Source organism: Phalaenopsis equestris, unplaced genomic scaffold (assembly GCF_001263595.1).
Source record: "Phalaenopsis equestris unplaced genomic scaffold, ASM126359v1 Scaffold000002, whole genome shotgun sequence".
Classification (NCBI taxonomy): Eukaryota; Viridiplantae; Streptophyta; class Magnoliopsida; order Asparagales; family Orchidaceae; genus Phalaenopsis; species Phalaenopsis equestris.
This window is the reverse complement of record NW_018164444.1, coordinates 67,043,163-67,058,826: the sequence shown is the minus strand read 5'-3', so window position 1 is coordinate 67,058,826 and position 15,664 is coordinate 67,043,163. Positions and strand designations below refer to the sequence as shown.

The 15,664-nt window shown below is 36.4% G+C and overlaps 1 protein-coding gene across 2 annotated transcripts; it reads right to left on the bottom strand.

The window, feature by feature from the left end:
• Positions 1-3,279: 3,279 nt before the first annotated feature.
• Positions 3,280-4,892, bottom strand: LOC110039472. 2 transcript variants are annotated; one of them, XM_020744543.1, is made up of 3 exons: positions 4,755-4,892; positions 4,535-4,625; positions 3,280-3,766 (listed from the first exon to the last, which is right to left on the bottom strand). In XM_020744543.1, exons 2-3 carry the CDS (start codon positions 4,557-4,559, stop codon positions 3,450-3,452), a joined length of 342 nt encoding a protein of 113 aa, XP_020600202.1. In that variant the 5' UTR covers positions 4,560-4,625; positions 4,755-4,892; the 3' UTR covers positions 3,280-3,449. The 2 variants fall into 2 exon arrangements, with proteins under 2 accessions (XP_020600202.1, XP_020600203.1); XM_020744544.1 differs by having other exon boundaries at positions 3,280-3,728; positions 4,535-4,892.
• Between the last annotated feature and the right edge of the window lie 10,772 nt (positions 4,893-15,664).

Below are 15,664 nucleotides of genomic sequence, written 5' to 3'. Positions count from 1 at the left end.
GCATCGATTTCCGTGCCATATGTGCGCGTGTGTAACCCTAGAAATATGGGTGTCCTTTCTAGCTAAAGTTGACATTCCGGACGTGTTGGTGTGGTCTGTTTCGTCATCTGGGGTCGTTCGGACGAGTTCGCCGATGGACGAGTCAATTCAAGTCAAAGAGTCAAAGTCGTGTGTGAGTGTGTGATGCAGTGAGTGCGTGAATTGCGGCGTTTGCGAGTAATCGAGTCATAAAAGGTTCACATAAGGCCGCTTATCCTATAGGAACTCAATTTCGGGCTCTCTACATGTTGGTCCTTAGCCCTTGCAACTAAAAGTTGAGTGCTTGGAACCACTCATGCGAGTTCTTCACAAAAATGAGTCAAGAAGTGACTTGAAGTTGGAGGTGGGCTCCATTACTAGTCCGCTAGGATGGTCAACCAGGAACTCCTAAGGCTAGATTATAGGTTCTGGGAGTAGGAGACTAAGATCTCACAAAAATGAGGTCAACAACCCAGTAGATAGCAGCCCTAAAGAACCTAAAAAAGGCAGAAAATAAATGTCAATCGATTTTGTGTCATCACGAAGCCCCATCTTGTGCCAATCAGAGCCTCATAATTTTTTACAAAGCTTCATCAACTCTGGATGACAATTTTTCACTTTTATTGAATACAAGAAGGAAGGGAGGTCTGGCAATGATTTGAGGAGTGGAATGCTTCTTAATTATACACGGTTGAGGGATGGGATGACCAACAAAGAAGATGGCTGGCACTGTCGGTTATCAAGATTATTTATATACAGACCAGAAAAAGAGGAAGGGAGTTAAGGCAATGATTTAAGGAGAGTGGAATCTAGATGCTTGATGGATGAGATGGCCAACAAAAAAAGTGGCAGGCACTGTAGGTTATCAAGACTCCATAGAAACAGTGCCTTCAAGGACGAAGGGAGATCTGGCAATGATTTGAGGAGTGGAATGCTTTTTAAATCTAGAAGATCGAGGAATGAGATGGCCGACAAAGAAGATGCAAGGTACTGCAGGTTATCAAGACTTCAAAAAGACAATATATGCAGGACAAAGGGAGGTCTGGCAATGATTTGAGGAGTGGAATGTCATTTAAATCTAGAGGCTTGTGGGATGAGATGGCCGACAAAGAAGATGGCAGGCCCTGTAGGTTATCAAGACTACATAGATACTGAATCAAGAAGGGAGGGAGTTGTGGGAAAGATTTGAGGAGTGGAATGCTATCTAACCTTAGACGGTTGAGGGATGAGATAGTCCACAAAGACATTGGCAGGCACTGCAACGATTCCAGGTAATTAATACGTAACTCTTCCAGGGAAGCGAGGATGTGTATAAGCTGCTGGAGCTGAGAAGCTCTTACGACTCATAGAATCTTAAGCGAAGAGAGGTGTTCCAAGGAGGAAGGGAGAGACTGCAGGGATTTGAGGCCTTTAAAGCTCAACTCACGAAAGGATGAGTTACATGCGGAAACCACTGCTCCTCCTCAATTGTAAAAGAAACCAGCACATCATTTTTACAACTTCTCAGCTTTTCCAAGGAGGCCATACTTACCGCTGGCAACAAGGATGAATCATCTATAACAACTTCACTGAGAATAAGCTGGAATTTCTCAATGCCACTGTCCACTTGTTGCAGTCCACCAAGAGAAAGAAGAGATGTGATGTTTGGACATGAAAAGACCTCTAATGTTTCAAGGGGAATCGATTTTGAAATGCCGCAACAGTTGTTGGTTTCTTGCTTGCAGTTCAAAGCAGCCTTCCATCCAATGTTCTGTGTCTTCATTTTCTTGAACCTAGGAGCCAAATAGGAAAACTCCTACAGTATTGGGCAGTTATTGAGGAAGAGTTCAGTTAAGCAAGGAAAGGAGCAGTCATATGCTGCTGCTTCTGCTCCATCAAACCAATCCTCCAATACTTGTAATCCCTAAATATTTAGCACCTCCAAGGATGGAAACACAGAAACCTTGTCATTCCCATGTATATTTTGTAAAAACAAATCAGTTTTATCTTAAGGGTAAAGAGTTACTCTAACTGACACACATTAATGAGTTTTCTTTTGAAGATGACGCACTTTACTTGTGTATTTAAACACAGCAAGAATTTCAAGTCTAAATCATCCTCTGGCATCAATATACAGAACATTCAACAGCTGTACAAAAAAAGGAAACAAAAACTGAATTTCAACTTCGCCAAAATTGCAAGAAACTAATAAAACAAATCCATCTTTACACACACACACATACAAACATACATACATACATACATACATAGACAAACACAAATTTGGCATTCTACTTGGATTTGTGAACCAGAGTGTTATATTTAATACGGCACTGAGCGCACTATAAGCTAAATTTGGCGTAAATTTATTTCATTATACAACCATCCACCAAAACTAGACAGATAGACATGCGGGTCCGCCCGCCCGCCCGAACGCTGAGACGCACGCACACACACAGATTTGATTTTATGTCTGCTATATTACGGTCATGATTGTAGCCCATATTTTTCGTAAAGGTAATCTACTTCTTAGAGTTGTGAATCAGAGAGTTATATTTAATAAACCACCGAGCACTCTGTGAACTAAAGTTGGCGTAAATTTATCCCATTATACAAACATCAACCAAAACTAAACAGATAGGCATGCTATAATTTGTCCCTTTGGCCTTGGTTTTGATTTGCAGCATTTGTGCCTTCCTTGGTTTTATTTTCTTGCTTTCTGAAACGTTGGCTCTCCTCGAGATTTGTGCTGACACATTATCAAAGCATAATAAAGAGAGATTTCAATAAACAACTTTCCTCAGCTAGCACATTCTAACAATGTAAAATGCTCAATATCACCAGTAAGATTTCATAAAAAAATCGCAAAAAAATGAGTCAAAATAGAATTGTGACAGCTATCATACTATCATACTATCATACATACATACATACATACATAGAGAGAGAGAGAGAGAGAAATTTAACTTTGATGCTTCAAAAAAGGCAAAATTGAAAAAATTGAAGCCATCCTTAATCTTTGACGCCAGCTTGAATATTAAAATTTAAGCAATAGTCAGGTAAATATATGAGAATTAAGGGTGATGCATTCAAATTTTCATTTATATATAGGGAAATTTACATGCATACCACACATTTCATATATATTTAGATACCCAACTCCCAAAGTTTGATATTTATAGTTGGAACACTTTGGTTTCATAAGACTGGTGCTATTTTTTAAGTGATTAAAAATTTGACTGATGTTAATGTAAATATGAATGTTTAGGTTCTATACATGTAAATATATAAGAATTGTGTGGAAAAGTACAAATAGTTTGGACAACAGGGCCCAAATTCACACCCGAGCCACCCATCATACAACACACTTATAAATACATGTATACCCAAAAAAAGGATTAAAAAGTAGACAGAGAAAAAAGTACGTCAAGAGTCAGCCAACACTCACAGAATCAGTTAGCATGCGAAATATCCAATTTAGCCTTGCCCATGCCTCTGGTTCTATGACAGGAGTCAACTAACAAATTGTTAAGTTTACTGCCATTACCCGAAACAACTAATGTATCATCCATCAAGTTTGATAAAAGGCCTTCATTCTTCTTCTTCTTCTTCTTCCTAGATGTATCATTCCTCATCTGATCAGTGGATTGGTCCAAAAGTGTAGCGAAAGATGTAGGCCGTTGCACACCATGAGCACCATATGTCTGAGTAACAATAACAACTTGTACGTCCTGATGAGGCGTTAGAAACTCAGTAGAAATATTGCCACCTGTTACATCAACGATAGTTTCTAGGGCAGGTGAGGTCTGAAATATCTCCCCCGCCCCCACGAAAAGAGATACTATAGATGGAAAACCTACATCATTATTGTATATATATATATCTATCTATATAAAGAGAGAGAGAGAGAGAGGAGATTTAACTTTATATGCCACATAATAGTCAAACAAATGACTGACAATCTTTGGTGCCAACACAAAAATCAAAGTTTGTGTAAGATATGTAAATACATAACAATTGCAAAATATATATGCAAATCAAAATTCAATCAACAGATTTCCTTAGCAAACACATTCTAAAATTCTCAAAAGCTCAATTCCACCACTGAATTTTTTTAAAAAGCAGCAAAAAATATTATAGCCAAACAGAGATGGGGAAATTTCTAGAGAGCCATTGAAAAAGTAACCACAAAATACCAAACTCTCTTATATTCTTTTGGAGCAAAGCTCCTCTGAAGTATTAATACATAACATCTGTGTCCTGGCCTACCTATCTATTGATATATATAGAGAGAGAGAGAGAGAGAGAGAGAGATTAGACCTCATGTGCCACATAAAAGACAATTGGAAAATTGAAGCCACTTTAATGTTTCTGGCCAACATAAATATTAAATAAATATATAACCGTTAAATGGTATGCATGCAAATCCTCTATAATTTCATTTCACTTCTTTTTCTTGAATTTGAAAAAAGCACATTAGAAAATAAGAGAAGAAAATAGGATAGCCATTCAAAAAAATCATCGAAGCAAAAGTTACCTTCATAGATGCCACTCACAGGCATGGACGATCCAAGCTACTCCCGTGCTCAGAAGAGGGCCTATTTATGTAGCACCACAGACCCAACGAGCTAAAGAAAAAAAAAGGTTAAAAAATACGGGGAAGCTGCGGTTCAGAATTTCCTTAATTCCATCAAAAAGCAGTGAAAAGCACATACATCCACATCTTCTCTAAAAATGACATTGGATGCAGCGATTACCTCCTAAGCATAAGGTCATCCAAGCAGACACATTCATGTTGATTTTATCATCTGCGGTGCTAGAATCGTAAAAAATTATCAATGCTCATGTACCGCTCTTAAACATATCAAGCACAAAATATTTAATCGCGTCTGGATCGTTTGCTTAGCGAGCTATTCACGAACAACGAGCCGTTATATTAAGGGTAAGAGCAAGATTTAAATCTTTTTATTCTATTTTTAATTAAAATTTAATTGATTATAAATCTTTGTAGCCTTATAGTCGATTAAATTTTTTTTAAAAAATACTAATCATATATATATATATATATTATTTTTTTCACGACAAAATTAGCAGAACTCAAACGAACAAATCTTTGTTTGTGTTCAACTCGTCTATATATCGAGTGCAAAAAAAATTGCTCGTGTTTCGCTCGTTTACAAAAAAAAAAGTGTTTAGAGAGAGAGAGAGAGAGAGATTTCAATACATAACACTCAATTTTTATTTATTTACATATCTAAAATCCAAACATTATTGGGTGATATAAATGCAAAAAGTAAAATTCAAGAGACTAGTAGCGTGACTTTACACCTAAAGCTTCCTGACAGTCATGATTGGAGCTAGTCGGAGAAGCAACAATGCGATCGCTGCCTACAAAGTCCCACTAAAGTCCCATCTTTCTCCTTCTGCTTCACTCCTACGTAAAACCAATGAGGGTAACCCTCACCTTTCTCCGCTCTCCTCTCACCAGCCCACACAATTCAACTTCTCTAAATCACGTAAAGCCCTCTTCAAAGGGATACTAAATCCTGGATTTTGGGCAAAACAGAGGAAAAGTGGGATTTCAGAGCCTGTGGGAATTAAAAATGTCATTTTTGTTATTGGCCCCCAATTCACTTCCTTCTCTTGACAAAAAAAAAAGAAAAAAAAAAAAAAAAAAAAAAAAAAAAAAAACAAACAAACAAAGAAAAAAATAGGGGAGTAAATAAGACTATCATACGAAAATATCATGGAAGAACAATTGCTATAACAACTGTTCGACACAGTTAATCTATCTAAGCGAACATTTAAAAGACTAAAATGAAGAGTCAAAAGCAATGATTCGCCTGTGTTTTATCCCAAAGAAGATACGCCCATTTCTTAGTCAACATGAAACTGGTGCAGCAGTTGTCCAAAGATTCATGAGCTATCATAGCTGCTCCGTTCCAAGAGAAAAATTTGCGTACGTCAAGGAGGTTATTCAGAGGGTATTGGGGGGTTATATCCACGTTCTACCCCCTGTAATCTACCTGTACAACATAATAGCAATGAAGCATTAATATCTCTGAAGCACCTTATAATATCATTGGTCATGTAAAAGAGAATGAGAGCAAGCCATTCTAACTTTAAAATTATATTGAAGTAGAAAGGAAAAGGGAATTCATACGCTCAAATTCACCCTAGTTCAACATCTTCCCTACCAAAGACAAATGGGCGTAACAATTACTTGTATAAGCATAAGCCATCCAAGCTAATCCATCGCCATGAGAAAAGCAAAGAATACTTAAAGACCCATGATAAATTTAATCATATCGCCTAATCACACACTTGAATTCATGGATTCAAAGATATAAAATTTGAGTAATTCATCACTATTGTTGAGATCCAAGTAGACTTTTTTTATATTTGAGAATTTTCAAGAATAATTTTGTTGTAAAAGCATTAGTTGTAGCATTACTAGTTTGGGATTGCATAATAGAAATTGAACCATTTTAAAATTCGGTCATGTCACAGCATACAACAAAAGATTAAGCGGAAAATTTTCAGGAAAAAAATTTGCGTCTATTCCTAATCTAAGGGCAAGTTTGTCTTTTGTATGCCTGGACAATTTAGTCTTTTATTATTATTACTTTTGGGTATAAATAGACTTAATATGTTTAGGATTTGGGGGGATGCATGAGATTGAATTGTAAGTCTTGGGTCTAGAGTTTTTGAGAGATTTCCTACCACTCAAATTGCAGGAATTGGGAGAGATCGCCTACTTCTCGAATTGTAGAAACTTATCTTTTTTATTTATGCGAGTTGTTTGGATTTTTGCAATAAGAATTTCTTTCAGCCCTAATTTCTTCAAAAAAAATTGTTAATCTCTACACCGAATCGTATAAAAAATCTTTCTGAAATTTGGCAAGAAAAATGTTTATGAGTGCGCCATAAAATTTAATTAATCAATGAGCAAAAATAAATTAACTTTGTATGCCACATGATACAAGCAATTAGCCATAAATTCCCACAACATATTCATTTGTAGAAACATTGAAAAAAATCCACTTTGGATAAAATTACAACTAATAAGAGATAATCTCTAATAATCGAGGGTTGCTTACTGAAGTACATGCCCTCTGAAACTGCTTAGAACCCAAATTTGAACTTGGTTCAAATCTATATCATTAGACTATTGGGCAATTTACACATTTATCACACAAATTTTATACATTAGCATATCTGACACCTGGAAAAGGATTATTATTCAAAAGAAAAGATAGTCAAAAGGTAGAAGCCTTTACTGATGCTGACTGGGCAGAAGATATATCCACCCGACGATCTACCTCTGGGTATTGCTCGTATGTATGCGGAAATCTAGTGACATGGAGAAGTAAGAAGCAATCGGTGGTATCTCGGAGTAGTGCAGAAACAGAATACAGAACACTGCGCTTGGTATCTGTGAAGGAATGTGGATCAAAAGATTTCTCAAGGAGCTTGGAATTATGGGAGAAAATTCTATCAAGATGTTCTGTGACAATCAAGCTGCAATCAGTATCGCAAAGACTCCTGTTCATCATGATTGAACGAAACACATTGAGATTGATCAGAACTTCATTTCAGAGAAGGTGGACAATAGAATCATTGAATTTGTCTATACTCCTTCTAGAGACCAAACCACAGACATTCTCCCCAAGACTCTCCCTAAGTCCAGTTTTGATGAGCTAACCAACAAGTTGGGCATGTACAATCTGTACAACCCACCTTGAGGGGGAGTCTGGAATTACACCCATTATTATTTACTTTAATTCTATTTAGTACTTGCTATATTTAGTTATAGTATATAAAGAGTAATTTTTAATTATAGGTATTTATGTTTATTCCATAATTATAGGAATTACTTAATTGTAGGAAGATTTCTTTCCTCAGTACTTAATTGTAGGAAGATTTCTTTCCTCTTTTTATCTCTTGTACTCGCCTATTTATAGGTGAATTATCTATGTATTCAGTGAGAAAAAAGATTATTCAAAATTCACAGGGGACAATTCCGAGTGACGCAGATTAGAAAGATTACTCACATCACCAGGCAAGAAATCATCAAGAGCAAGATCTCCAAACCACCTTTTTATAGATTATGAACCACAAATGAAAAAGACTGCTTAGAGAACTTGGCATCCGAGTGAGATTTATGATAATATTCAAACATAAAAAATGTTTCAAGTTTTCAATAGCCTCAGATATCTTTTTCTACCATGGAGAGCATGCGAACAACAAACATTACCCATGTCATTTTCAAAAACAAATGAATGTAGATTTTTAACATCTTTGATCATTCTCAACATTTCTAGATTTTCAGTTTTAACAAATAAATGTGGAACATTTTTAGGAATTTTAAAAGAAAAAATATTAACTCCCACAAATCAGAAACATTCCTCCCAAAAAAGCAAGGGGATCTTGCGAGAATCAGCGGTGAGTGAGGAGAATTACTTGTGATAATTGAAAATTTAAGTAATATCCCCAATGCCCGATTTTAGAAACTCGGGATTATTTAAAACTAGGGAGAAACGGGACTGAAGATTCTATATGTTTTAGCCATGTCATTTTCAAAATTTGGAATGATTTAAGTTAAATCCTGCCTAAATAATTCTCAGTTTCTGCTAAAGATCATGCCCTAAATGCAATTGTCCTTGGATTTAAGGAAACAGTGACTCGAGTCAAAACACCACGAAAGAATGATTTGGGCATACAACCTCCTAAATCAAGCAAATCCACCAGCTTTCTCCATGCTAGCGATGCACAGAGACAGCGGTTTCCGGTAGATTGGTGGGCCATCCAAGCTGCTCCAACGATAAAGAGAAGCATTATGATCTCTGAACCATTCCAGGAAGCATTCCTAAACCGGATTAAGATCGCCTAGCGTGATGGATTTTATCATCATTGCCCAATTAGAGGCTCAAGTTATAGAGAGAGAGAGAGTGACCACTCGTAAGGGTGGTAAGGTCTAAGTAATCAAAGGCTTTGGAAAAGGCTGACAAAGGAGTCGAGAAATCCTCCATGTCACTTTCTCTACGCAAACCCTAAAAGTCTTTTTTTTCGCTATTGGAGAAAGCTTCTCAAGGTCATTATGATAGCAGTCTCACAATGAGAAGGAAAGGCAGGAAAGGTACGAAGAGGCCAATGAGAAGAAAGCAATCCATACGTAGGCCTGCACGGGGAGTCTCCAATGTAGAAAAAAGGCATTGCAAATGAGTCGAGGATAAAAAATGGCGTTTTGAGGAAGAAGATATTTATACAGGAGGCAAAGAGTTCCTCGGTGCAACGTGGCAGATTCGGGGATGGTACAACGAGCAACCAGCCAAATCAAGGGATCTCATGCCAGCATGGCAGATGGAAGCCAAATTGAGAGGTCCAGAAAGGTAGGCATGTTGCTGTAGATTTTAGGTTCTTATAACATTTAATTTTTTATTCATTATAGATTTTTTTGAAAAGTGTGGAAGGAATTGTAGAATCAAAAGCTCCGATTCATTTTTAGTTCTTCTAACAGCAAAACCAACAAACAGTTCCCTGCAGCAGGATCATGGAAGAAGCAGTTACCCATAAACACAATGAGCCAACCAAGTCGCTATACCCCCCGCTGATTGAGAAGAGTGGGATTCATGAAGGATAAAAAATAATTGCCTGAACCAATTATGCACTTCCAAAATTACTCTTTAAGAGTATTATCAAATGCTTTTCGTTGAAACTAGAATTCAATACACCTCCCATCACCTTTGCTTCCAATAGAGATCCTCAAATATTTTTAACTCTACAAAAATGGATCTTATTTTTTTATGATAATCAGGGTTCTTCCCATCAGCAAATGCATAGCTATTAAGAAACTTCAAAAAGACCTCCAAGCCCTTAAATCTCAATATTGTTTGCTTCTTTGCGATCACCTTCACAATCATCAATGTACTTGAGCCCACCTAAGTTGTTATCAAAATCGCACTTCACAAACTTTTATAAGTATTAATTTATGGACATAACCTCAGACATGAGAATCCCTTAAAGTGCATCAAATGACTCCAAATCAGGCCTCTTCCTTTCAAGAGATTCCAACATCTTCACAGGCCTGTTGCAAAAATGTTGTCTTCGTTTTAACCAGAACCCATATATTTTGTTGTACATAGTAGTATCAGTAAGTATCAGTGTGATGCTCATTTGATGGATTCCTCAAAACACATCATGACAAACTCCAGTTTGCCATGGCCGTTATAATAAATTGTAGGCAAAGATCTTATTTCATGTCTTTTGGCTAATGCACGCTGCTTCTTCTGGTTTGTGCTTTCAAAAACATGAAAATATTACAAACACTAGATTAAACTTCGTCAGGTTTATTCACAATCACCTCTGGTCTCTTTTTAAGTCTGGGTCCAATTTGAAATATGCCGGGTGTAAAGAAAAAAACATGTTCAAGTTCAGGTAAAATGGGCTCAGTAATGATCAGTCAGCAGCAGCAAAGGTTGTCAGGTATCTGTCAAGAGCCCAGGCCACATGAAGGAAGCCAAGACACCGCCCAGTTACGTGCAGATAAAGGCTGGGTAAAGTAGAGACACCAAGTGTGCAATCTGCAGTGCATACGTAGCTTTGCATGCGGACTCCAATAATATGCCGCCACGTGTGCTGCACCGGGTCCACCTCATAAAATATTTAAAAAATAAATTTTTTACGCCTTACCCAGCCCACAGCAACCCAAATGCATTGAAAAGGTAAAACGCGCCGTTTGGGCTGTCCAGAAATACAGTTTCAAAAAAGGTTTCCCATTCTGGGACTCCGCTGACCTGGTTTTCTGCTTCAATCTTCATTTTCTGCTAGGGTTTCCCATTGCTGCACGCCGGTGAGCTAGGGTTCGCATTGCATCTGCGCAGAGTTTCGCTTTGACAAAATTGCAAGAATCTACAAGCTTTAATGGCTCATATGGTTGCTTGAAAAATATAGAAAAGTGGGAAGAAGTTGAGAATCAAAAGCTCATAATCGCCTTTGTTCCATTAAAAAACATATACACTAATAAGTTCTTTATCAGGGACTCTCGGAAGGAACTGTTAAGCTCAAAACCAAGAGCCTTCAAAGGTGCTTGCAAATGTATAAGAATTGGATGGTATGTATTTAAATCCACATCCTAATTTCATTTCTTATCCTCTTCTTGAATTTGAACAGATGTTCTGATAAAAAAAGAAGAAGAATATAAAACATTAATCAAAATAGCATGGAAGGGCAATTATTATGGTAAATGCTCAATGCAGCAATTACAAACACCAATCCACTTTAACGCTCCATCTGGTTGCTTCAAGATATAGAAAAGTAAAAAAGAAAACGGGTATCCTTGGATCAAATTCACCTTAGTTCCAACCATAGGCAGATACACTCACATGTTCTCAACCCAAGGATGCAGCGGTTAACTGTAGATGCATGAAAAGTGAAGAGATCCATGAAGCACCATAAATAGGGATAAGATCACATTCCATGTTGAATTTAACTTTTGTACAATGTGCCAGCAGAACCACCTAGCATTTCTATGCCACCTGAACCATGGGATGCAATGGTTGCCTAAGGAAATCCAAGCTGTTTCATGGATATTCAATGAAAAGAGCAGAGATCTCTGAACCCCCATGAAAAGTAATGCTGCTCAACATTAGGACGACCCAACAGCGCCTCCGATGAAGGATTTTTTTACCAAGCCACAATCCAAAGAAAAGTGCATGGAAATCATAATGATAAATATATTGGGTGAATAAATCATTATAAAAAAGTAAAATGATTTTTTTTTTGTGAATAACTAATAATAAATTGCAAAAGGCAGTTTAGCATTACACTACAATTTGCTAAATAAGAATTGAATCCTTTTTTATGATTCATCTTTCTCATCATGGCAGACATAGAAGACGAACATCCACAATTAAAGTAGCCAAAAAATGAAGTGCCACTAAAAAATTACATAAAAGGTACCTCCTGCACATGCATTTTTAGTTTTAAAAAAAGAAGAGAATAGCAAGTGGGCGAAGCACTACCTCCAAAGAAAACATCACCATATGCCTCGAAATAAACTGATGAGATAGGATTTTAATCTCATTGGACTCAATTTATGCATAGCATTGAAATTCACACAACGGACTTAAAACTAAATATGGGAGTAACCTCTCCACGGAGATAGTTTAGGACTTTGTACGTGTTAATAGTGTGATTCCTTTAAAGTAATAATAATTGAGTATAACTCAGGGACAATTACATATATATAGCACTACAAAGCAGTGTAATTATCCCTTTATAGGGAAATTTTAAATATCGGGTGATTACATAACACTCTGAAACATTGATATAGCATCTTTCTTCAATCATTTCTCACAATCTCACTCAAAAATCAAAGTACAAGATAAACCAATATTTTTCAATTTACATATATAAAACTAGAAACTATCCAATGTACATTTCTTCAATCACATCTTTTCTTTCTGATAACTTAAAATCACAACCATAACACATCTATGATATTGTGCATCTTATGACTGCTCGACCCAGTAGATAGCAGCAGCCCTAATGAACATCAAAAAGGTAGAAAATAAATGACATTCGATTTTTTTCATCATGAAGTCCCATCTTGTGCCAGTCAGAGCCACAAAATTTTTTATAACGCTTCATCAATTCTGGATGACAAGTTTTTACTTTTATTGAATGCAAGGAGGAAGGGAGCTCTGGCAATGATTTGAGGATTTGAATGCTATCTAAATATAGATGCTTGAGGGATGACATGGCCGATAAAGAAAATGGCAGGCACACTAGGTTATCACAAATCCATGGAGACAGTGAATTCAAGGAGGAAGCGATGTCTGGCAATGATTTGAGGAGTGGAATGCTTTTTAAATCTAGATGATCGAGGACCGACAACGAAGATGGCAGGCAATGTAGGTTATCAAGAGTACATAGAGACAGTATATACAAGAAGGGAGACGGTTGAGCGATGAGATGGTCGGCAAAGACGTTGGCAGGCACTGCAGTAATTCCAGGTATTCAAGAAGTAATTCTTCCAGAAAGGCTGGGATGTGTACAAACTGTTGGAGCTGAGGAACATTTACGACACGTAGAATCTTAAGTGAAGCGAGGCTTTCCAAGGAGGAACGGAGAGAATGAAGGGATTTGAACCTTAAAGCTCAACTCATGAAGAAATGAGCTAACGTGCGGAAACCACTGCTCCGCCCCAATTCTAAGAGGAACCAGCACATCATTATTGCAAATTTTCAGCTTTTCCAATGAGGCGATGCTTACCGTTGGCAACAAGAATGGGTCATCTATAACAGCTTCACTGAGAATAAGATGGAATTTCTGAATGCCACTCTCAACTTTTTGCAGTCCACCAAGAGAAAGAGGAGGTTTCATGTTTGAACACAAAAGGACCTCTAATGTTTCAAGGGGAATCGATTTTGAAATGGTGCAACAGCTGCTGGTTTCTTTCTTGCAGTTCAAAGCATCCATTAAAAAAGTCATGAATGAAATCCTTCTTAATTTCATTTCATTTACTTTTCTCGAACTTGAGAAAAAAAAAAACACTACAGAAAATTAGGAAAGTAGGATAACCGTTAAAAAAATCATGGAAGCAGTGGAAACCCTCATAAACGCCGTCATAGGCATGGAGGGTCAAAGCTACTCAATTGCTATTACATGAGAAGAGTGCATATCCATGCATCACCACAAAAACAAATCATAAGGCACAGATCAGCTTCAAAAATGCATTTCATCTTCATATTAAACATATACAAAAAAATAGAATGCCAGGCATATGAATTGTACCCTTTCGAATTAAATTTTAGGTGTTAGATATGTAAATACATAAGAATTGAGTTGTATATTTGTAAATTTCCCTCTCTAATTTCATCTTATTTTCTGCTCATGAATCAGAAGAATCCTTTTAAAAAAATAATGGGAGAAAAAAAGTAGTATCATTCAAAATATGATAGAAGAGAAATTACCATAGCTGCCATTTAACACAGTGAACTTGAAGAAACAAGAGAAGGGAGGAAAGAAAATAGAAAGTCGACCGCTAAGATTCACCTTTGTTCCATCCCATCTGGTAGATGATGCACCCATTTTTCAGTCACCATGCACAAATGCAGCGGTCGCCTGCATATCAACGGGCCATCCAAGCTACTCCATTTGATTACAAAATAATAGTGAAGAATTAATATCTCTGAACCACCAATAGATCCAATCCAATTAGATCATCCATCATGGATATTGAGAATAATTGGATCAAATGAAAAGGGTTCAACTCAAGTAGGTTCTAGTAAATCCTTTGTAGGATATATCCATAAGGGTATTTAACTCAAGTAGGCCATCGTAAATCATCTGCATGATAAATCCATTAAGATAAATAATAACAATGAAAACAGACTGTCTCAACGGGGTGAGAGCTCAAGTTGTAGCATGATACTAACAATAAAAAACTTAACAAATAGTTCAGCTTACTCGAAAGATCAATAAAATATCTTTTAACTACACAACTAAAACATGACTCATTTCTCGAATCTGGTCATATATATCAACTGAATTTAACATTCTCCTCATAAATTTCTTAAATAATAAAACATAGTGTAAAAATTGCTCGAATATAATTTTAATTAAAAATTAACTATATACTTTTTCAACATAAGCTCCCCTCAATGGAAGGTATTGAGGTTCGTATAGTGCGAAAAATTTGAAGTTTGAACAAACCTACCGATAGATTATATACATGCTTTTTCCGTTAGCTTCCCATGATTATAAAAGGAAATGAATTTTTTACAGGCTTTTTGCATTAGCTTCCTATAATTATAAAAGGAAATGAGGTTGACAATTACCTTGACAAAAATACAAAATATCATTCATGAGACCTATCAACAGCAATTTGCGAAAGAAAAGAACAATAAGTTCATTGCCATGCACTTTACCAACAATCCAGTTCCATGATTATTAGAAGATTATTGAGTAATGGTAAAAATAAAATTAGAACAAGAAAAACACAACACGATCACGGATGCCATCATAGCTGTTACACTGAAGAAATTTCCAGGGTCTAAGTTTACAAAAACAATAAAACAATGTTACTTTTTTCAAGAAAACCTGAACTTTAGGCCAAAATAATCTAACAAAAGGGTTGCGATACAATCACATTCACCAATAATTTCACCCCGATAAAAAGAAGAAAGCGGTGTGAGGTTGCTAATTTTAGGCAAAGCTTTTGTTTTATGATCGATTCAAAAGCAGAAATCCAAATAATCTTTAATTAATTAAAAAACAAAAAAGCATTTAATTCATCAAAACCAAATAAAACATATGTATTAGGTTTGATGAAGAAGTATAGAGAGAGTAAGGAGGATTGACATATGATTATTATTGATTTAGAAAGAAACTTACAATAAAAATCTTACAATAAGGTTCCAAGAGAAGTTCTTCGGAGAGTTCTAGAAAAGAAAGGCGTTGATAAGTCTTATATTCAAGTCAATAAAAATATGCATACTAGAGCTGTAACTTGTATTCAAATAGAATGAGGATTGATAGTATTTTCCTATTTCAATTGGATTACATCAAGGATCCTCTTTAAGCCCATATCAGTAAACTACTAATTCACTCAACCAAACGGCCCCTTAGTTATGGATGTTCTTACTAGATATTTACGGGAGGA

Excerpts from the sequence above, each read along its gene's own strand:
- LOC110039472 (XM_020744543.1), bottom strand. The coding sequence starts at position 4,559 with ATGCCTGTGAGTGGCATCTATGAAG. Across the intron at positions 3,767-4,534 it reads TGTGAGTGGCATCTATGAAG|GTGGCAATATTTCTACTGAG; the intron begins GTAACTTTTGCT and ends TTGATGTAACAG.